This window comes from Cervus canadensis, chromosome 3, assembly GCF_019320065.1.
Source record: "Cervus canadensis isolate Bull #8, Minnesota chromosome 3, ASM1932006v1, whole genome shotgun sequence".
Lineage (NCBI taxonomy): Eukaryota > Metazoa > Chordata > Mammalia > Artiodactyla > Cervidae > Cervus > Cervus canadensis.
In genome coordinates this window covers 92,522,095-92,546,309 of record NC_057388.1, presented here as the reverse complement: position 1 = coordinate 92,546,309, position 24,215 = coordinate 92,522,095, and the positions used below count along the sequence as shown (strand labels likewise).

Sequence of the window (24,215 nt, the reverse complement as noted above, 5' to 3'; positions counted from 1 at the left end):
GCTAGTAAGTTGTAGTCATTATTATTCTTTAGTCTGTTGAGATGACGGGTTTATTTACTGTCAACCCAGGGTACGCTGTGATGAATAAATTGAAATAGATGGGTGATCAGAAGTAAATAAATTAGATAACTAGGGCTAGGTTTACAAATGGAACCTTGTAATATCATAGCAAACGTTGCCATGTCTCAGAGTCCAGACTTCTCAGAATCTTGAAGAGGTAAGTCACTGTGACAGAAACCACCAGCTGCCTACTAGATCTCCAGGCTGCCACACCTTCTCAGTCAAAGGATCTTGACTGCTGCAGTAAGCAACGTACCCAATGTAAAGTCAAAATAAACCAAACCAAAACCCTGCTCACTTTCCCAGCCTCTCTTGTGGATGTGGCGGTCAATGGGATGTAAATTGGAATCAGGAAACGGACTGCTGAGAAAGTTCTTCCAAGCAGTCTTACCGGCAGGGACTTCTTTTGCCTCCCCCTTTCTGGAGTGCAGCCAGGATAAGTGAAGCTGCAGTAGCTCTTCTTCAAATACCAGGTGACCTTGAGTATGAAAATCACCCTGAGAATAATGGAGCCAAAGGCAGGAGGACACAGAGGCACCGATGACCTCATAGAACTGCCATGCAGACCCAGATGATACATTTCTGGGCTTCGTGTTATAATAGGAAAGAAAATGAAACCTTATTTGTCTAAGCCACTGCTATTGCAAGTTTCTGCTACTAGCAGTGAAATGTAATTTCAACTGACACAATTATCTAATTAGCATAAGTGATGTCATCTGCAGAAAACTTTCCCTGAATTTAGATATCCCTACAATTGAGTTACTGGGGAAGGCAAAACAATATCTCCTCCATGATTTGAGCCTAGCAGACAGTCATAATATCTTCCCCTTGGCTGTTACTCAGTCAAGTTGTAAATACTTAGTTTTCTCAATCCGTCCTTATACATCAGCTCTCCCAGTCCCTTAATCATCTTTGATAGATATAACACACAAAAAATTGCCTCTGAGCTGGCTAGTTAAAAAGCAACAAGGGATGCAAACTGGCTTTGAAAAAATAGGCTTGGAGCCATTTTTATGCATGTAGGTGTAACCCTGGGTGGAAAGTGACAATCAAGACAAATGTATTTATGTAGCAGTCTAATCTGCTTATCTGGGGATCTCTGGGCTTAGGGCATGTCTGCTGTGCCTGCCAGCACTCACGCCTGTCCCATTCCCCTTTGGCTCACAGATTTGCTTAACTTCCTCTGAAGGGAAAGCAACAGACGAAGAAGAATACTAACTGCCTCGTGTTGAATACATAGTAGACATCTCATTTGACAGGAATCCATAATCACCCCCTAACAACCTGGAGAGAGCACCACAACCATGACACGGAGAATAAATGATTGACAGCTAGAGCCATTTCACACGAAAAATCATACCTTCGAGGATTCGAATGTGTCAAAGAGTTTGGTGGACGGTTTTCATGTGTTACAATAACCTTAAGGGGATGGCTCTAGCTGCTCAACTACAGATATTTTCCTAAACCCTCTAATTTATTAAATGAATTATGGCATATCCACACTATGGAAAACTATGCAATCATTAGTAATTATTAATACATAGTAGAAAATACTTGGTACCAAGAAAAAAGCTTGATACTGTATACTTTTAGTCATAATATGCAATTGAGTCAAATAAATGGTTATAAAACTGTATGCACTGTATATAAAAAGAAGAGAATTATGTATCTATATGAACTGAAATAAGATTGGATACGTATCTGTCAAAATGTTGCATGACCTGATTATGCTTTGTGCTTCTCTGTATTTTACATACTTGCTCCAAAGGACATATTTACTTTATAATTAAAAACGAAAAATTGAAAACCCTACAACAAGTGAGAAAAACCTTTCAAACGTATGCATCAAGCATTTTAGCCTGGAAAATTAGAGGACTTGGGTATTGCAGTTATCTGAGCCAAACCGGAGGCAAGTTTGGTTGGTCTCAAGGCTGGTTTGGACAGTGGCTCCAGCAGCTTGCTCAACCTGCAATCAGTAGGGATCCTTTCCACACTGTAGGTGGGAATGTAATTTGGTCCAGCCACTGTGGAGAACAGTTTGGAGGTTCCTTAAAAAAAAATAGACGTATCATACGATCTAGTAATCCCACACCTGGGAACATACCCAGACAAAACTCTATTTGTGTATTTGAAAAGATACACGCACCCCAATGTTCATAGCAGCAGTATTTACAATAGCCAAGACATGGCAACAGCCTAAATGTCCACCAACAGTGGAATGGACAAAGATGTGGCATGTGTGTGTGCGCATATATATATATATCTCTCTCTGAATCTTACTCAGCCATAAAAAAGTAAAATAAAGCCATTTGCAGCAACATGGATGTCTCTAGAGATTATCATACTGAGTAGGTCAGAAAGACAAACATCATAAAATATCACTTATAAAAGTAATACAAATGAACTTATTTACATAAAAGAGAGACTCACGGACATAGAAAATAAACTTACGGTTACCAAAAGGGAAAGGGGGGTGGGGATAAATCAGGAATGTGGGATTAGCAGATACACACTACTGTATAAAAAATTGATAAAGAAGGACCTACTGCATAGTACAGGGAACTGCATTCAGTATCTTGAAATAACCTATGATGGAAAAGAATCTAAGAATCATCTATATCTATACCTGAATCACTTTGCTGTACACTGAAACACTGCACATCAACTATACTTCAACTTTTAAAAAAATGTTAAAAAAAAAAAAAAAGATGGTGGTCAGCGTCTACCTCGGAGGTCTCACTGTCAGGACGACTACCTGCCAGCATCCGGGTTAGCAGTGCTTCCTCTTTTTAGATCTGAATTTTTATTTAGCCTTCATCTTCTGCTTATTATGAAAGCACATTGTTTAGTGAAGGTATTACATATGTTTTGTGTGAAATGGGCAGCAGAGTAATCATTACCTAGAGAAGGTGAAGTAAGAAGAGTTCAGTTATGGCCCAAAGATTATCTGGCATACCCAGGAACAGACATCAGAACCCAGCACTCATTGTTTCAGTCACTGAACCCTATCTGAGAAGTCACTTTTATCATCAGCAGGCCAACACACTCACACAGAAGCCTAAGAAACTGAAGGAAGAGTGTTGAACCTGTTAAGTTTTCTTTTACCACACAATTATAATCTTTAAAGAGCCTGAATCTGACAAGAATTCATTTAAGAGAATTTTGCCGAGAGTGTAAAACCTGTTTAACTTAATCTTACCACACAATCATAATCTTTCAAGAGGTCTAGCTGACAAAAATTAGTTTAAGAGAAGTTTGCCAAAGATGCTGCAAACTGTCTCCATTTAGTCATTAAGTAATTATGTTTTTTTCCCTGAAATCTTAGGAAGGAAAAAAAAAAGAAAGAGTACACTCTCAGCAGACTTAATGGTGCTGAAAAGAAATAGCGCAAATAGTTTCAAAGTGGTTTGCAGATCTAGGCTATAGTTGACCACATACCATATATGCTCAGACCCTCTCCACTCCCCAAGTCTTCTGTTAGTACCATTGCTTCCCTTTGCTGACTCTGTTGTAAGATAACTGCTCCCAGAAACAGGAAACACTGCCCAAAGCCCCCTGTGATCCAGAAGACAGCAAGAGGAAGACACAGCCAGGCTCAGATGGAAAAGCAGATCATCAGACTTCTTGTGTTCCGGAGGGGGCCGTGCTGTACCCACACTGAGGGTGGAACTGCCTTCCTGACCTGAAATGTTTCTAGCAGCACCATTACCAGGAGATTCACTCAAGCTCTTCTTTGTGATCACGATATCCTATTCAACAATGTTTCTGGCCAAGAAACTTCTTGGGTGAAAATGGCTGATGCAAGATTCAGCTATGGTCCAGTTGGGAGACAACTTTCACAAGGCTGCAGTGCTGGAGTACTTGACCTAGAGATCAATATACAGTGCTGCTTTATTTTCCCCCAAGAAAATATGTATCTGGAAACCCAAGGGCTAGAAGTAGGAATGGTCCCTCTTCTCATTATTAAAACCATCCATGGAAGTTCTGTTACTGTTCTCACAGCTTTGGGCTAAACTGGTCTAGAGGCACTCAGAAAGGAATGCTTCCACCAGAAAATACAACAGTGACTAAATTACATGGGAAAGAGAGACTGTCATCTGGCTATTTCAGGTTTCTCACACTACTGAACCAATAGGTGGAGAATGGGGTCACTCTGATGCCTGGAAGGACTGATCTCAATTGCCAAGGGCAAAGAGAGTTGCTTCTATGCAATAAAGGCAGACAGCACTACATCGGATTCACTGGAACCCCTTTTAGTATTTCCAGGGCCATAGTAACAATAGTTCCTGGTGACTCAGACGGTAAAGAATCCGCCTGCAATGCAGGAGGTCCAGGTTTGACCCCTGGGTCAGGAAGATCCCCTGGAAAAGGAATGACTACCCACCCCACTATTCTTGCCTGGAGAATCCCCATGGACAGAGGAGCCTGGTGGGCTATAGTCCATGGGCTTGCAAAGGAGTAGGACATGACTGAGCGACTAAACAACAACATAAAACTTACCATTTTAACCTTTTCTAGGTGTACAGTTTAATGGCATTAAGTGCATTCACAATATTGTGCAACCAGTATCACTATTTCCAGAACTTTTCCATCCTCCCAAATAGAAACTCTATACTCATTGAAGGGGAACTTCCCATTCTCTCTTCCCATTCCCCCCAGTCCTGGTAACCACTATGCTACCATTTACCTCTGTGAATTTGCCTATTCCAGGTACATTATATAAGTGGATTAATATATGTCCCTTTGTGTCTGGCTTACTTCACTTACCATAACATTTCAAAGTTCACTCATGTTGTAATACATATCAGAATTTCGTTCCTGTTTAAGGCTGTGTATTTCACTGTGTGCATGCCACATATTGTTTATCCTTTCATCCGAGGATGGACATCTGGATTGTTTCCAGCTTTTGGCTATTGTGAATAATGCTTCTATGAACACTGGTGTCCAAGTATCTGTTTTGAATCTCTGCTTTCAATCCCTTTGAGTATATGCAGAGAAACAGAATTGCTGGATTGTGTGGTAATTCTATGTTTACTATTTTGAGGAACCATCATACTGTTTTCCAGAGTGGTTGCACCATTTTACATTTCTACCAGCAATGCACAAGGCTTCCAACTTCTCCACATCCTCATCACAATTTGCTATTTACTGTTTCATTTTAACTTTTAAAATGATAGTCATCATAATGAATGTGAGGTTCATTACAAACTATTTTACATGAGGAACTGGTGGCATTAACTTTTTTTCTACCTCAGAGGTCACCACATATAAAGACTCACTTCTGCCTTGACATGGGGGACTGCAGAGATACTAGTTCTGAGGAGAATTAAATGATGAATGAGGCGGACTCACTTTTGTTGGGGGTGGGGGATGTCCTTATATGATGAATTGTTAACCTTGTATTAGGCAGAAATATCAAGTTTTAATAGATACAGAATAAAAAAAGGGGTGAACCCTGAAAGCCCTAGGCTTGTTTTCCCTAAGACCCATTCCTCACTTTTGCTCTGCTCCATATCTGGAGTCAGGGGCTGACTCTGCAAGCTGTGTTCCAGGTTCTGACCATAGGGGACCGTGATGGGAAATTGAAGGCTAAAGGGAAAGGAGAATCCAGGGCTTTTCTGTTCCTTCCCTCCCCTCTGCCTCAGGTGATGTTTCCAGCAACAGACACATCTCCTTCTTGGTTCTAGCTTCTACCATGCTCCAATTCCTTTGACTAATTTGTGTTCCAGTAAAAACCTCTTCCCCTTGGCCCCCCAGCTAAACAGAGGCAGTGGCTTCTGTGAGAAGCAACTCTATGGGTTCTCTTAATGTCCCCTGTTTGACACCCAGATCCTCACTGTCCTATGAAACCAATTCTCTCCATTTAAATTCAACTTGAAGGAAATTAAGGGAATGTCATTGTTTAGTTGTTAAGTTGTGTCTGACTCTTTTGCGACACCATAGTCTGCCAGGCTCCTCTATCCATGGGATTTCCCAGGAAAGAATAGTTGGGTGGGCTGCCATTTCCTTCTCCAGGGGATCTTTCCAACTAGGTATCAAACTCGCATCTCCTGTATTGACAGGCAGATTCTTTACTAGTGAGCTACCAGGGAAGTCCAAGTTAAGGGAATTTTGTTGGTGTTCAGTAGCTCAGTCGTGTCCAACTCTTTACGACTCCATGGACTGCAGGATGCCAGGCTTCCCTGTCCGTCACCATTTCCCATGAGTTTCCTCATGTCCACTGAGTCAGTGATGCCATCCAACCATCTCGTCCTCTGTCATCCCCTTCTCCTCTGGCCTTCAATCTTTCCCAGCATCAGGGTCTTTTCTAATGAAAAGGGATTACTTGAAGGGATTTCTGTTTTCTAGGAAAGACCTTGACTTATACTGGACCTAGTAAGATGTCTGGTCACATTCAAGGCAGCTGGAAGTTGATTAAATTCTTTGGCATGGGATTAATTAGTTCTGTTGTATAGGTAGAGAAACTGAGACATGTTAAGATAACCTGTAAAGATCTCTTCACTATTATCTGTCAGAGCTTAAACTGATGAAGGCTATAAAAAGGTCAGGTCACCTACCTAAATTCCTAATAATACTGGGTGATTCTTATGAGATGTGACAATGCCACTTCCATCTATCACTCCTGCTTTTTACAACTGCTCAATCTTCAACACTTTCAAAACCTGTCTAATTTGTCTGTGTCAAAAATAATGGAGGTGGTAACCATTCTGAAGAGTTCTTTCCTCAGGTCTTCAAAAACTACCTTTCTAAAATGATCCTGACTAAGCCCTCAAAAACAGGAAGGCATAAAACAGCTTAGTTATCGATTATAGTATTTTTTTCTTCCTAGAAACTGCTAAAACTCATCACTAAGTCTATTCTTCAATGGTTTTCATTAGAGATGATCATGTGAGTAGCTATTTTTCATATTTAATAAGTAACTGCTCCTCTTCAGAAATGTGTCTCCTCTTTCACTAATCACAATCAAGGATTTTTCATTTGCTTTCTTTGTTTACTGTCTGTCCACGATTTAGAAGCTTGCAATACTCTTGATACACTTGCCAAATAAATATATATACATATGTGTGTGTGTGTACACACACATACAAATATAAATATTTTTGGTTATAGGGAAATTGGAGTTTCTGGGTTGCTTACTCAAAGATGTCAGCCAAAGAAACTAATCATGACTGTTATTAAGGTGTGTTGAGGGGGTGACCACCAGTTCATTCCCTTGTGCTTTTAAATCACCTTGTTCCCTGGGACAGACATAAAACACCAGACTTAAGGAATCATGGTGCTTTAACACTGAGAAGGATCTTGGAAAATAGTCTAAAGCAGAAGCCATAATCCTGGCTAGACATTAAAAACTTAACCAGGGAAGCTTAAATCAAATACCTGATGCCAAATTTGACTTGTAGAAAGTTTTATTTAATTGGTCACAGGTGGGGCTCCGTCATGGGCATTTTTTTCTTTAATAAAATTTTTTAAAAACTCAACATTCAAAAAACAAAGATCATGGCATCCGGTCCCATCACTTCATAGCAAATAGATGGGAAAACAATGGAAACAGTGACAGACTTTATTTTCTAGGGCTCTAAAATCACTGTGGATGGTGACAGTAGCCATGAAATTAAAAGACGCTGGAAGAGTAACTATGACAGATCTAGACGACATATTAAAAAGCACAGACATCCTTTTGCTGACAAAGGTCCATCTAGTCAAAGTTATGGTTTTTCTAGTAGTCATGTATGGATGTGAGAGTTGGACCATAAAGAAGACTGAGTGCTGAAGAATTGATGCCTTTGAACTGTGGTGTTGGAGAAGACTCTTGAGAGTCCCCTGGACTGCAAGGAGATCAAACCAGTTAATCCTAAAGGAAATAAGTCCTGAATATTCACTGGAAAGACTGATGCTGAAGCTGAAGCTCCAGTACTTTGGCCACCTGATGCAAAGAACTGACTCATTAGAAAAGATCCTGATGCTGGGAAAGAGTGAGGGCAGGAGAAAAAGGAGATGACAGAGGATGAGATGGTTGGATGGTATCACTGACTCAATGGACATGAATTTGAGGAAACTCCAGGAGATGGTGAAGGGCAGGGGAGCCTGGCATGCTGCAGTCCATGGGGTCACAAAGAGTCAGACACAAGTGAGCGACTGAACAACAACTGAGATAGAATTCACATACCACAAAATTTACTCACAGTATCAGATAATCATACAATTAGAACATTTTTATCTCCTCCAAAAAAGAAATCCGACTTCTCATTTACCTCCAACCCCAGCCCGAGGTCACTACTAATCTACTTTTTGCCTTTATAGATCTCCCTATTCTGGACATTCATATATAATTCCTATTTATATAAATGAAATAATACAATGTATCATCTTTTGTAAGTGGTTTCTTTTATTTAACATTGTTTCAAGGTTCATCCATATTGAAACATGAAATAGTATTTCTTTTATTACCAAACAGTATTGCATTGGGTATGTCACAGTTCTGTCCAGTTTTATTTCTTCTGTTCATCACTTGATGGATATTTGGGTTATTTCCATTATTTGGCTATTATGAATAATATTGCTCTAAACCTTCACGTCTAAATGTTTGAGTGGATGTGTGTTTTCATTTCTCTTGGGTGTATATACTAGGAAAGGAATTGCTAGCTCATACACTAACTCTAACCTTCTGAGAATATGCCAGACTATTTTCCAAAATTTTATATTCTCATCAATAGTATATAATGGTTCCAATTTTTAACACCCTTGCCAATACTTGTGATTACCAATCTTTATAGTATAGTTATCTTAGTGGACGTGAAGCAGTATCTTTTGGTTTTGATTTCCATATCCTTGATGGCTAACAATACTGAGCATCTTTTCATATGCTTATTGATCATTTGTGTTATCTCCTTTAGAGAAGTGGCAATTCTGACCCTTAGATTATTTTTTAACTGGGTTATTTATTTATTATCAGGCCATGCCTTCTTTATCAGATATTTACTAGGAATCTACTATTACTCAGGCTCTGTCCTAGTTCCTGTGGTGGGTTCAAAGTCCACTAGAAACATTTCACAGTTCCCTAATATGCCATGACCCAGAGTTTGAAAAATGCTGTGTTAAAATCTGGCTCTGTGAATGTGTTCCTTGACTGGGTCCCCCGAAGGTGGCAAACTTCTATGAGCCATTTTATCGGGAAACTGAGGCCCGTGGCAGGAGACGCGCTCACGTTGCACAGATGCAGCCACGATGGAAGCAGAGTTGCTTTTTGTTCTTGGACCACAAGCCATGCTGCCTCTCACAAGTGTCAGCCACTCTAGCATTTCCCTTTGCCCAGAGATTCACCAAGAGACACAAAAATTGTCTCTTTTCATGGAATTGAACTTTCTTGAAGAATCAACTCTCATGCTAGTTAAAGTATGTGTGCACACACATGTGTGCATACACACACACACACACACAATCAGCATATAGGTTCAAGAATCAAAGGTTGTTGTTTATACAAGGGCTTAATTTCCAAAATACACAAACATTTCACACAATGCAATAACAAAAAAAAGTTTTTTAAATGGGCAGAAGACCTTAAATAGACATTTCTACAAAGAAGATATACAGATGGCCAAAAAGCACATTAAAAGATGCTTAACATCTCTAAGTATTAGAGAAATACAAACCAAAACTACAATGAGGTATCGCCTCACACATGTCAGAATGACCTGAATCATAAAAAGTTTACAAATTATAAGTGCTGGAGAGGGAGTGGAGAAATGGAAGCCCTCCTATACTGTTGGTAGGAATGCAAATTGGTACAACCACTATAGAAAGCAGTATGGAGATTCCTCTCAAAATTAAAAATAGACCCAGAATATTTTAAAAATTAAAAATATGACCCAGAAATCCTACTCCTGGGCATATATCCAGACAAAACTCTTAACTTGAAAAAATACATGCACCCCAGTGCTCATTGCAGCTCTATCTGCAATAGCCAAGACATGGAAGCTACCTAACAATGATTGAATAAAGAAGATGTGGTGCATATATACAATGGAATACTCCTCATCCATAAAGAAGAATGAAACAATGCCATTTGCAGCAATCTGGATGGATCTAGAGTTTTGCATATTAAGTCAGAAAGAGAAAGACAAATACCATATGATAATATCACTTATATGTGGAATCTAAAGCATGACACAAATGGTGTATGAAACAAGACTTATAGAGAACAGAACTATGATTGCCAAGTGGAAGAGGGTGTTGGAGGAAGGATGGGTTGGGAGTTTGGCATTAGCAGATGCAAACTATTACACATAGAATGGATAAACAACAAGGATCTAATGTATAGCATGGGGAGCTATATATTCAGTTCAATATCCTGTGACAAACCATAATGGAAAAGAATATGAAAAAGAATGTATATATAGCTGAAGCACTTTGCTGTAGAGCAGAAATTGACACAACATTGCCAACCAACTAAACGTCAATAAAATCATAGTTTTTAAAAGTTGGCATCTATAGATGAGGGATGGAGTGAGGGAACCTGGCTAAAGACATATTGAGAATTAGGGGCAGGGTAGGGCAGGAAGTCAGGGCTCAGTCTCAGGCTTTTCTCCACATTCTGTCCCCGTGTTTTTGGTCCCAAGCAGATGAGGAAACTGATCTATCAGTGTGTGAAGTCAGTGAAAATTTCCATGAAAACTGATACTAGGTAACAATGAGAAAAGAATGAATTGCAAAGTAACGCATTATTTTCAAACTGATGGCACTGCTCAGAGTTTTGATATAGACTCAACTTGGAATAAAGTTGCATGGGAAATGCTCTGTTAGCTTGGAACATGAATGCATCTTTCTTTAGCCAAGCCACTCAAATAAGCCTGGCTACTAAGTTTTCTTTGCAGGATGTTGTCAAGCAACATGGGATATACACAATAAGGTACCAGTTGGTTTTTTGGTTTTTTTTCTGTAGGTGCTATGATTTCCAAAGGTGTAGTTTTTCCACCAGGAGCCACTGTAAGTTATGCATTCCTATAAACAACAATAGATGTCCATAGAACATCTCTCAGAAAATAATATTTTTAAAAGAATACATATATATGTATATACAACTGAATCACTTTGCTGTACAACAGGAATCAACATTGTACCTCATACTTCAATAAAAATAAAGAAAAAGAACATTTCTTAAGCTTCAAAACAGATGATCAATACATAAGATTAAAATAACCAATAATTACTTACTGTTAATTGAACACATACTCTGGTTTTTCAACTACCAAGAATGATGACAGATTTAAAAGTCAAAATGTATATAGCACTGAACTTCCTCATCAACTATTTCAGTTTATTGATGATTCTGGCTAGTTCTCAATTTGCCACACAATTTCCTTTGGAAAAAAAATTTACATCTATTCAGAGCAGAGACATCAAACAATTGATTTTAAGCAATGGTGGTGATTCCAGAACTAAGCAACTAAGTGTCATGTCTTGAAGGTAGTTCTCTGGGGAAGGGATAAGGGAATTGCTGGGGGGTTTGGAGGAAGACAGAGAAGAACCTCAAGGTCAAAGTAAACTACTACAGAGAAGAGTAAAGCTTTGCATAAAATTAGCAGAAAAATATAGACAGATTAAGTTTCTCTTTTTTTTTTTTCCCCAGGGATAAAGAAAGGTTAGAATGACTGTATTTGTGGAGAACTGGTGAACTGGCAGTGAATAATAACAGGGTTTGAGGACGTGTGGAAAAAAAATTTTTAACCAATAAAAATTTAAAAGTTCAGTACTAATTACTCATGGTTAAATAGCCAATAATGATGAAAAGTGATCCCCTGTCCTACCCCTTCTCACCTTATACATTCATCCCAGAAAGAAGCACCTACAACTTAAAAAAAAAAAAATTGTTTCTAATTCTTTCAATGTTACATCCATTTTTTCATATAATCTGTGGAAACCACTACTCACTGATACATTTTATGAATGTATGAGGTGAGGACATGAATGGTGAGGAATTAGCTTGTTTATGTCCCCTCTGGTAACTCCCTGATTATACCAATTTCCCCTTCAGAGTACAGTTACGTTATTGTTTTTAGTTTTTCTATTGGTCTCTTTTACAATATATTTACATATCATCTTTGCCCCAGTAGCTGTACTCATCATGCTCTAAGTTCTTATTTAAGTCCTCCATAGACTGTGAGCTCCCAACCCAGGAGGGATGCAGAGTGGGATGAAGAATGGGAAAGGGTTACGGGGGAGAGATGCTGGAGGAGTTCATACCCGAGCTGTATCTTGAGAGCTGGACGGGACAGGTACAGGAAGCAGGGCTGGAATGAGCAGGAAGAAGAATGGCCACGGGCAAAGACACAGGGAGGAAAGAGCATGGGAGACTGGGAACCTGGAAAGGTTCAGTAAGACAGGGGTGAGAAGGCCAAGGGTCCTTCACCGTCTGGCAGGGAATTAAGCCTGCAGCAGAGAGCAGCCACCAGTAGAGATGGTCCTGGGGAGAGAACAGCATGGACCATCTCATTCATGTTTGACCCTGTCTTAGGAACACCTCTTCCTGCTCCTGCCCCAGAGAGATAACAGGTATCCTGCCCACCAACACAATGGCACAGAGCATCATTTTCAGCTTCATTTTCTGAAGGGGTGGGTAAGACTAAATTGGAAGGATTAACTTTTAAATTTTATTAAGACTCCAGATGAGAGAAAGAGGGATGGTATTAAATGTGTATCTATGTTAAAAAAAAAAAAGTCAAATAATTCCATGATCTAAAATGAAATAAAAAATAAAATGCAGAAATACTGTATTAGTGACTTTTTAATGGTACTAATAGATAATCATAATCCTCGAATAATTGTCTCAATAGACTTGCATTTATGGACTGTATAGAGGAGATTTACATCTTTTTTCATTTACTGCCAATCTTATGCTAACAAGAGTCATATCATTTTGATATAATAACAAAGTGCCTAATTCAATCATCTTGAACATTAATTGATATGTTTGTAGCTGAGTCTCCAGTTAATTACCTGTCTTTTTTGTTTAATTTTGAGATTTAAGTCTGCTTCTCATCCAGTCTTGTCTGTCTGTGTTCTACATACATCCATGACCTTCATCTTGTATTATCGAGAGAAAAAAAATTCTTGCAAAGCATTTTCTACTCCTGTACTTATTTAATATATTCACATTTTCTGATTCATCTTTCCTTTTATAATTATATTTTAAAGTCATATTAAGTCTGCAGAGATAGTAGAATAAATGTCTCTCTTCTAACGAACATTTTGTTTAAGCTAAAGTCTTTTTTCCCCCCTGCGTCAGATCTTTTATTTATTTCTTCAAATTTATCTTTTAAGGTTCTAAAGAAGAATCTTTTAATCAAGAACCTTTTAAGTCATTGTTTATATTATTTTGAGGACCTTGACATTTCCAAGTGGGATTTTTCTGGAACTTATTTGTGTTCTACTTTATTAATACTGATACTTGCTTACATCTAAACACATTCCTAGGCCTACAAGATTTCTACTTCTATTAATTGTTTAATCTCAGCAGGATGAAGAAAGTAAAGAGGTGTGAAGACCAAGACAAACCCCTAAATAAAACAAAAATGATTAATTAATGGCAGTGCTGAAGACTAGAACTCAGACCTGTGAGCTTCCAAAAGGAATAAGCTTTTGGGAGGCCACTGAAAGCATTTTCTTGCAATTAAGGCGACTGGCTCACTATTCTTCACTTTTTATTTTATTTTTTCATTTGAAGAGTGAATGAGGGCTTCCCCGGTGGCTCACTGGTGAAGAATCCACCTGCCAATGCAGCAGACACAGGTTCAATCCCTGGTCCGGGGAGATCCCACATGCCCCGGGGCAAATAAGCCTGTGCACCACAACTTTTGAGCCTGTGCTCTGGAGTCTGGGAGCCACAACTCCTGAAGCCCACATGTTATAATTACTGAAGCCCACGTGCCTAGAGTCGATGCTCCGCAACAAGAGAAGGCGCTGCAATGAGAAGCCCGAGCGCCACAACTTGAGAGTAGCTCCTCACCGCCCCATGCAGCAAGGGAGACCCATCATGCCAGAAATAAATAAATAAACAGAATTATTTTTAAGAAAAGAGGGAGTGATCATTCCTATTTCTGAATTCAATTTCACTCATTCAACATTTATTGAGGGCCAATGAAGTACTAGCAGTGTCCATGGAAAGTAAAAGTACAAACCTGCTTTCTGCTTTTATTCTCTCATTAAACATTTAATATAGAACTCATGCCAAATAAGATCTTAGCAATTGCCTTGCTCTTTGGAAAGAATACTTGGAAACAAAACTGCTGTTCTTTAAGCACTGAGTTCACACAGCTCAAAACATAACAAAAATCAGTCTTAATAAACATATCACTCATTTGATTCTCCAGATGAAATAGCTATCTTCTAAATAAAAATAACTAAAAATCTTTAGGTTTCTCTTCCTTGTTCAGGTCTGTATCACACATTATCTGAAACCAACATAATTTGCTTTATATCATTTTAATATTGTCATCCCCTTTGTATCCTTTTTTCCAACAATGATTGCTTTTCTTTTTTCTTTTCTTTGATTAGGCAAACATATAATTCAGAGGGAAGTAAGACAATCAGTTTTAAAGCAAGTACATTCCTGGTATCATTATCCTGTCTTTCCCTCAAACAGCTGGATATTCTGTTACCAACCTGTTACTGAAAGGGAAAAAAATGGGCAAAAATATAATACACAAAATACAATTAATTCTAATAATGATGAAGGGTAAAAGTATCTGTATGATAAATTTCTGCAACAAAGTGTGTGTGTTAGTCACTCAGTCGTGTCCAACTCTTTGCAACCCCATGAATTGTAGCCCACCAGGCTCCTCTACACGGAATTCTCTAGGGAAGAATACTGGACTGGGTTGCTGTTCCTTGCTGCAGGAGATCTTCCCGACCTAGGGACTGAACTCAGGTCTCCTGCATTATAAGCAGATCCTTTACCATCTGAGCCACCAGGAAAACCCATTGGCAAGTAACTATTAAAATATCAGTCAAGATTATGATGGTCAATGAAAATGAAGGCATAACTCAAATGTCCAAAAGTAAAATTCCTGGCCAATATAAGACTGGATGATCACCGTGTGCTGGCTCTGGGAACCAGACTGCTGCTGCTAAGTCGCTTCAGTCGTGTCCAACTCTGTGTGACCCCAGAGACGGCAGCCCACCAGGCCCCGCCATCCTTGGGATTCTCCAGGCCAGAACACTGGAGTGGGTTGCCATTTCCTTCTCCAATGCATGAAAGTGAAAAGTGAAAGTGAAGTCGCTCAGTCACGTCCAACTCTTCACAACCCCATGGACTTCAGCCTACCAGGCTCCTCCGTCCATGGGATTTTCCAGGCAAGAGTACTGGGAACCAGACTACCCGGGCTCAAATTCTAGCTCTGTCAACTTAGTAGCTCTGCAAATTTGGGGCAGTTATTATTTAAGTTCTCTGCACCTCAGTTTCCTTATCTGTTGAATGAGAGTAATAGTGCCTGTAAACACAGTCCATGGAATTCTCCAGGCCAGAACACTGGAGTGGGTAGCCTTTCCCTTCTCCAGGGGATCTTCCCAACCCAGGGATTGAACCCAGGTCTCCTGAATTGCAGGCGGATTCTTTACCAGCTGGGCCACCGGGGAAGCCCTATTCAGTGCCACACACTGTCAACTCTGATTGTTTTAATACATCAAACAATTTCATAGAAACTTAATGCTTTATCATTCATTTTGCTTCATGATGGAGTTCCAGAACAATTTGTAGGTTTTATATATTCTTTAACTTTTATCATTTGAATACTCTTTTCCTGGTCAAGTGGAGAAGGAAATGGCAATCCACTCCAGTATTCTTGCCTGGAGAATTCCATGGACAGAGGAGTCTGGTGGGCTACAGTTCATGGGGTCATAAAGAGTCTGATACAACTGAGTGACTAACACTTTCCTGGTCAAGACAAATGTCAATTACATCTTTCCACTTCAGGATTTTCAAACCTAGCTCTAGGGAAATGATTCTTATTCTTTGAAGTTATGGGGCCCTGAGTGAAATGGGTGTAACAGATTATGGGGGACAGTCTCTAATACATAGGGCCTCCCCACCCCTTTACTTCTTCCAACACCTCATCTCTTCTGTTAATTACATTTCCAGAAAGCAGGACTGCTTTTATCAGTGGCTATCCACTGATATCAAAAGGATAACTATATACATATATAAGACAGGTACAAAGACAATGGGCTAGAAAGCCTGCTTTCAGCTACTTTGGGAACAAAAGGGTATTTGCTATATTTCGTTTTTCTATTAAGGCCCTGGCCTGACCTATTTTTCCCCCTTATTCAAAGTTAAGCCAGGAAATAATACATTTTATTTTTTTTTTAGTTAAAAAATGAGAATAGAAAAGGGCCTCATTTAGTAATGAAGGGAACATAACCTTTATTCAATGCAAAGGGCACCAGAGTCTATATTCATCCAGGCGCCAAAGAGCCCTCTAAGCTTTAAAAACTAATTACAGGAGGAGAGTGTGATTTTTCAGTCTTTCTGGCTCATGCCATGCTCCTGCGGTACTCTAACGTGCTAAATCAAGGCTCTGTCAACTCTACCACATTGGAATATCAATGAAGAATGTCCCCTCCACTTACCTTTGGTTTCAGGATAGAGAATGTGATAGATTAAGAGACAAGAATCGATCACATACAAAGCAAAATAGACATAAAAGATTATTTTTCTTCTGTTAAAGCAAACAGAACGTGTTTTCAACCCATGTCTATTTGCATGCAGAAACATGAACAAATATCTAAGGCATCTCATTCAGCAAAATAAGCCAGATAATATGGAAAAATTTATATAAAATTCAAGCACAGGCAAAACTAAACAACAGTGATGAAAGTCAGAACAGTGGTTACCTTGAGGTAACCTTCTGGGTATAAGAAAAGTTTCGTATTTTGACCTGGGAGGTGGTTACATGAGTTAAATAACATGTAACATTTCACTGAGTTATACACCTAAGATGAACATCTTACTTCATGGATATAATAATTCACCAAAAATTTAAAAAATATGTATGATTTGTTTTGCCTTCAAATTTAAGATGGAATGTAACAATTCAAATTACATACAGAAAAGAACAAAGCCAAGAACTAAATTCTAGCTCTTTTAAATCAGACATATGAGGTGGTATATGGAGGCTCATCTCTTGATTAGCATTCTCTATTTCTAAATAGGGCTAGGGGCCCTTCCCTTTAACTCTAAGCTTTTGAAGACAACTAATAAAACTGGGGGGAAGGAGGCTTCAGAGGGAGGGGATATATGTATACATACAACTAATTCACTTTGTTGCACAGCAGAAATTAACGTAACATTGTAAAGCAATTATACTCCAGTAAAAAAAGTTGATTGAGAGGGCAAGCTCTTACTACCACTTTGGGAAAATATTTGGCAGTGTGCACTACAATTGAACATATGCATATGCTATGACCAGCAATTTGAATCCTACAATATAAGCAACAGAAACATATACATATGATTACCAAGAGAGGTAGAGTAGAATATACAAAGAGTACTATTTGTAACAGTTTCAAATTAGAAACTGCCCAGGTGTAACTCACAGGAGTAAAATAAATGAGTGCATATATACACACATACACATTCAAACGATACAACATTAAAAAAATACGTATGGTGTATTCACATTCATTGTTGTTCAGCTGCTAAGTCATGTCTGACTCTTTGCAACCCCATGGGCTGCACATAATGAAATATGATATAGAGTACAGAGTAATAAGGACCTATACACAAGAATATGGATGAATCTTGTCAACATAATGTGGAACAAATGGAGCCAGTCATAAAATATATAACTGCATGATTCCATTAAAAACAAAAATCCCCAAACAGATTAAACTAATCTAGGTACTTAAAGGTAAGATACAGGTAACTTTTAAAGAGGTGACTAGTGACCAGGAGGAACTATAAGGCTCACTATCGTTTTGTCCTGTTTTTTGTTGCTATTATTCTGTTTCTTGATCTGGATACTGGTTACACAACAAAAATTATGAAAATTTGCCAAACTGTGCCTTTGACATGTGCACATGTAAGCAGATAGAGGCAATATAAGCAGAGAGATGGAAACTCTAAGAAAGAATCGTAAGGAAATGCTAGAAATCAAACAAGCCATAACAGAAATGAAGAATGCTTTTGATGGTCTTATTTAATAGGCTGGACATAACCAAGGAAAGAATCAATGAGCTTGAAGAAATGGCAATGAAAATTTCCAAAAGCCAAACCCAAAGACAAAAAATGAAAAGACAGAACAGAATATCCAAGAACAGAGGAACAATTTAAAAAGGTATAATGTATGTTTGGGCATACTAGAAGGAGAAGAAAGAGAAAAAAAAAATTAAAACAATAATGACTGAGAATTTCCCCAAACCAATGACACTCATTAAATCACCATGATCCATGAAGTTCAGAGATCATCACCATGAAACACACACACACATACAAGATTTGAATAGTGCAAAATCAAAAACAAAGAAAGGAATTTTGCAAGAAGCCAGAGGAAAAAATTACCCTACACACAGAAAAACAAGGATAAAAATTACATTGGACTTTTCTTCAAAAACCATAAAGCAAGAATAGTGAAGTGAAATACTTAAAAGTGCTGGAAGAATTATCAACCTAGAAATTTGAACCCTGTGAAATTATTCTTCAAAAGCGAGGGAAAAAATAAACACTTTTTCCAACAAACATTGAAGGAATTTGTCTTCAATAGACCTGTCTTATAAGAAATGCTAAAAGAAGTTCTTTAGGAAGAAAGAAAATATAGGTGAGAAACCTGGACCTACATTTAAAAAGGAAGAGAATTAAAGAAGGAATAATTAAAGGTAAATAAAACCTTTTATTTCTCTTATTCTTAATTGATCTATAGGTAACAGTTTGTTCAAAATAATAATAGCAACATTTATACAGTGATTATAGTTTATGGATAAATGGAATAAATGGCAGCAATGTTACAAGGGATGGGAGGAAAGAATTAGGACTACTCTGTTATAATGTACTTTTATTAGTCACAAAAGTATGTTGCAAACTCTAGTGCAACCTCTAAAAAAGCAAAAAAGAAAAAAAAACAAATATATACACTAAGGTGATACAGTTGAATTACACAAAAACACTCAAAACCAGACAGCAGAAAAGCACAGTCCATTTTTAAAAAATCATTAAGTTTGATTTTGTTAAAATTAAAAACTTCTGTTCTATGAAAGGCTCTATGAAGAGAATGAAAAGACAAGGCATAGACTGAAAGTTTTTGTAAACACCTGTCAACTGAAGAAGTGGTATCCAAAATATACAAAGGACTTTTAAAGCTCAACAGTAAGAAAATACACAACCTAATTGAAAAATGGGAAAACATCTGAACAGATATCTTACTCTCTCTCTATATATATGTATATATATATATATATACACACACACACACATACATGTATATACATACATATATATGTGTACACACACACATGTATATACATACATATATATGTGTACACACACACACCCACATAGGCTTCCCTGGTGGTTCAGTGGTAAAAAATCTGACTGCAATGCAGGAGACTTTGGTTCGATCCCTCGGTTGGGAAGATCCCCTGGAGGACAGCATGGCAACCCACTCTAGTATTCCTGCCTGGAGAATACCAAGGACAGAGGAGCCTGGCGGGCTACAGTCCATAGGGTTGCACAGAGTCAGACACGACTGAAGTGACTAAGCAGCAGTCACTGCTTTAATAAATTCTTATTTATTAAATAAAAAATGAGATGATGCTAAATGTCATATGTCATTAAAGAAAGAAAAGAAAGTGAAGTCGCTCAGTCGTATCCGACTCTTTGTGACCCCATGGACTGTAGCCTACCAGGCTCCTCCATCCATGGGATTTTCCAGGCAAGAATACTGGAGTGGATTACCATTTCCTTCTCCAGGAGATCTTCCCAACCCATGGTTTGAACCTGGGTCTCCCACATTGTAGGCAGATGCTTTACTGTCTGAGCCACTAGGGAAGTCTGACATACGTCATTAGGGAAATACAAATGAAAACGATGAGATCACCAGACACCGGTAAGAACGTACCAAATCTGAAACACTGATACCACCATATGCTAGCAAGGATATGGAACAGCGGGAACCCCCATTCCCTGTCAGTGGGAATGCAGAATGGGACTGCCACTTTGGAGCAGTTTGGCAATTTCTTACAAAACTAAACATACTCTTGTCATACAATCTAACAGCCATATTCTTCAGTATTTACCCAAATGAGCTGAAAACTTACATCCACAAAGAAACCTGCACATGAAAGGTTATAGCAGCTTTATGGATAACTGCCAAAACTTGGAAGCAATCAAGACACCTAACAGCAGGTGAACAGAAAAACAAATTCTGGTATGTCCATACAATGAAATGTTATTCAGACATCTCAAAAAAAAAAAAAAAAAAAAAAAAAAAGAGCTATCAAGCCACAAAATGACAGAGCTTAAGTGCATAGGGCTAAGCAAAAGAAGTGAATATGAAAAGGCCACATACTGTATGATTCCAACTATATGACATTCTGGAAAAGGCAAAACTACGAGGCAGAAGAGAAAACAGGGGTTGCCAGGGATTGGAGGAGAGAAGGGCTGGATGAACAGGAAGAGCATAGAGGATTTTTAGGGCAGAGAAACTATTATTCTTAGTCATACTGAAATGGTTACATTTACTTTAACCGGTGAATGGATACATCACTAGACATTTTTCAAAACTCATAAAATGTACAAGACAAAGAGTGAACCCCAATGTGAACTACAGACTTCAGCTGATAATAATGTCGGTATCAGCTTACCAGTTTTAACAAATGTACCTCATTGCTGCAAGGTATTAAAAGTAGAGGAAACTGGGGGGTAAGGGTGCGTGAGGGGTCACATGGGAACTATGCATCTTCTACTCAATATTTTTAACAAACCTAAAACTGCTCCCTTATACAAATAAAAATCTATTAATTAAAAAATTACATATATATTCACATATATGTGTATTTTCTTACATATATATGTTTTCTCATATCAATGTAACTAGCTGACAAGTTTTCCTGAGATAATGTGAAATATAAGGAAGAAAACATAAATTGTTGTTGTTGTTCAGTCGCTAAGTTGTGTCCAACTCTTTGCAACCCATGAACTGTGGCACACCAGACTTGACTATAAGAACCTTTGTTGGTAAAGTGATGACTCTGCTTTTTAATACTGTCTAGCTTTGTTATAGCTATTCTTCCAAAGAGCAAGCATCTTTTAATTTCTTGGTTGCAGTCACCATGTGCATTGATTTTGGAGCCCCAGAAAATGAAATCTGACACTGTTTCCACATTTTCCCCATCCCTTTGCCATGAAGTGATTGGACTGGATGCCATGATTTTAGTTTTCTGAATGCTGAATTTTAAGTCAGCTTTTTCACTCTCCTCTTTCACCTTCATCAAGAGGTATTATGTTAAATTATAGATGAACTTTTGAGTCTCATGATTTTGAGGAAGTTTTAAATGGCACGATAGCAATTTTTCATAATAAAATAGTAAAGATATGGCACCACAGTATACAAATACAGTTAACTTCGTGAACAGTAAAGGCCTATTTATCTACAGTTGCAGCCCACATTCTGAGAAGGAGACGAACTCACAGCTCTGTGATGAATTAAAAGTAAAATACTGGTCACTACTTCTTTTATTCCTTTTCTGGTCTTTGCTTCTTTAAAGTGCTTTTACTTTATTTTATTAATATTTATTCATTCACTTGGACAGGCAAAAAGACAATAAGAATAAACCTAATTTTAATGTGACAAAATATTACCTCCACTTCTCCCCTACCTGTCCACCAATTTACACAGCTCTAAAATGACAGAGGTGAAAATATTTCACTGTGCCAGGCCAGCCACGTGAAATTCAAGAGCATCAACAGATTAGGCCACATTTTCACTGATAAAGAAATAAACTGTACAAAGGTAAATACTGCGTGATAAAGTTGAGAGACTTCATTTTTGTCAAAACATGCAGGAAACAACTGGAAATAAAGCATTGTATATGCACAAATGTGGGAAGCACATCTGCGTTTCCACAAGGCTCACCTAAGTTCTATGAACTGGAGAGCATGTTAAGAACAACTGCAAGATATAACATAAACGTACAAGGGCAAGGACTTTTTAAATGTTTTTACCTTATGAAATCTTCTTCCTCTTCTCTCTTTGACCTCAGCTGTTTGGGTTGAGCCATATTCATCCAGTTTGGTAGAGATTTCAAGAGCCTGCTGATATCATCATCTTTTGCCCAAGATGCACTGATGACAAGTTTTTCCTCAGACTGGGCGATACCCCTGAACACAACCAACAGAAAAGAGACACTTCAGGACACTGCCTGGCTTCATCAGCATTTTCCATCTACCTTTGTTGCTGGAAAAAGATGCCGTGCTCATCTCTCTTATTAACCTAACCCATTATCCAGCTGGAGACATGACATCCACTAATAGGTCACCTTTGTGGGAAACATCATTTCTAGATTCCATTCTTAGTTTCTTCATTGTTGAGTAATTGTGAAACTACTAATATTAATTAGCTCCCCTTATCCTAGTTAATCCCTAAGGAGAAATAAAAGTGTATGGTAGGTCTTTTGGGGGTGGGGGGTGGGAAGGAATTCGTTCAAGAAAGATGTTGAACAAACAAAAACTGGGTTAACCATAAAGACAGTACAATTAAACAACAACATAAATGATATCTGAAAGGTGATGGAAGTGTTACAAAGGGTTGTTCTCTGACCTCTTGGTTTAAACTACCAGTTAGCGCTACTTGAAGGTGTTTTTTGAACCATGGACACCCCTCTATTCAAAGCAAATCCACCGTCAGAGAGAAACCTTCTGCCCTTGATGTCAGGCAGAAAAAGTCTTTGATTACTGTTCTCTCCAGTGGGCTCTGACAAGTGACCTGGAGTGACAGACTTCAAGTCCTTTAATAGGGCCCATGGGTGAGCTATTAACACTGCTCTTACCAAAACATACCTGGAAAGTCATCGTGAACACTCAGTTCCAACTTAATTAAAAAGCTTCCCTTTCCGTTCAACATTTCTGTCACTGTAACTAATTTCAATGGTCTAGAAATCCTCCTCAGCAATTCTAGGTGACAGAATGGCATTTATTTATGAAAGGACTGCTAATTAGCTGGCGAGCCCTCTGAAGCTGAGAAGTTCTCTCCATCACAGGCAGGAATTTATGTTGGTATAATGGTTATACTGAAGAACATGATGCCCTTCTAAATACAATACATACATAGTGTATATGCTTGGATGTATGACAAAACCTCCTTTACCCAACTGACAATGTACGTAGACAGAAGTTGCTGACACCTAAAAACCTTGACTCATGACAACCTAACTTGAGGTAACAAAATTCTATGTTGCAGGGAGCAACACTGCCCTGGTTCTCTGAAAATAAACTAGAATAAATAAAAGAACCATAGTCGATTTCTAGAATTCTTCTCACTCACCACAAGCGAAAGGTTTCTAACAGTAACTGTGGTCAGCGATACAAAACATAGATTAGGAATCTTCTTCCCTGAGACCTCTCAAATTATTCTGACTGGTATCTTTTGTTTTTTTCTTTGTTATTTTCATGCAACTTCCTGAAATCTACATGGATTGATCCCACAAGATAACTTTATACTTTTATACATGGGGTGCTGTATTCAATCTTACAGAATACAAATCTATGCTACTGCATGTCAGAAGAATCCTCAACATTCTTTGGCATTGGTTTTACCTGTCTCTGATCAACTTCCTCTCTCCTTCCCTCTATGGCTATCTTTTAAACCTTTGTCTTCTATCTCCTCATTGCTTGACCCCCAGTCTTCCCATCTGTCAAAGAAAGGAGGGGACTGAAGGATATACTTTCAAACAGCTCACCTCTTATCCTCCATAGAAATATATTCAAATCTGTTTCATCCCCACTGACTTGCAATAATTCCTCTATCTAGGCTCTTGGGGCTTCTTTCTCTGCCCCTCCTTCCAATGACCCCCCCCTTTCCTGCATATCTGGGATCTCTCTCAATATATTCCTCAATACCCTATGTTATATTTTTTAAATGAATGAATGACTGAATCTCTTTCCTGATGTAGTA

At 38.4% G+C, this 24,215-nt stretch overlaps 1 protein-coding gene across 2 annotated transcripts in view; it reads right to left on the bottom strand.

Moving 5' to 3' along the window:
• Positions 1 to 24,215, bottom strand: part of EXOC4 (exocyst complex component 4) — an 811,011-nt gene that overhangs the window by 126,879 nt on the left and 659,917 nt on the right. For both annotated transcript variants that reach the window (XM_043463745.1, XM_043463746.1), the window contains exon 13: positions 22,268 to 22,423. In XM_043463745.1, the coding sequence (XP_043319680.1) occupies positions 22,268 to 22,423 (156 nt within the window). The remainder of the gene's footprint in view (positions 1 to 22,267; positions 22,424 to 24,215) is intronic.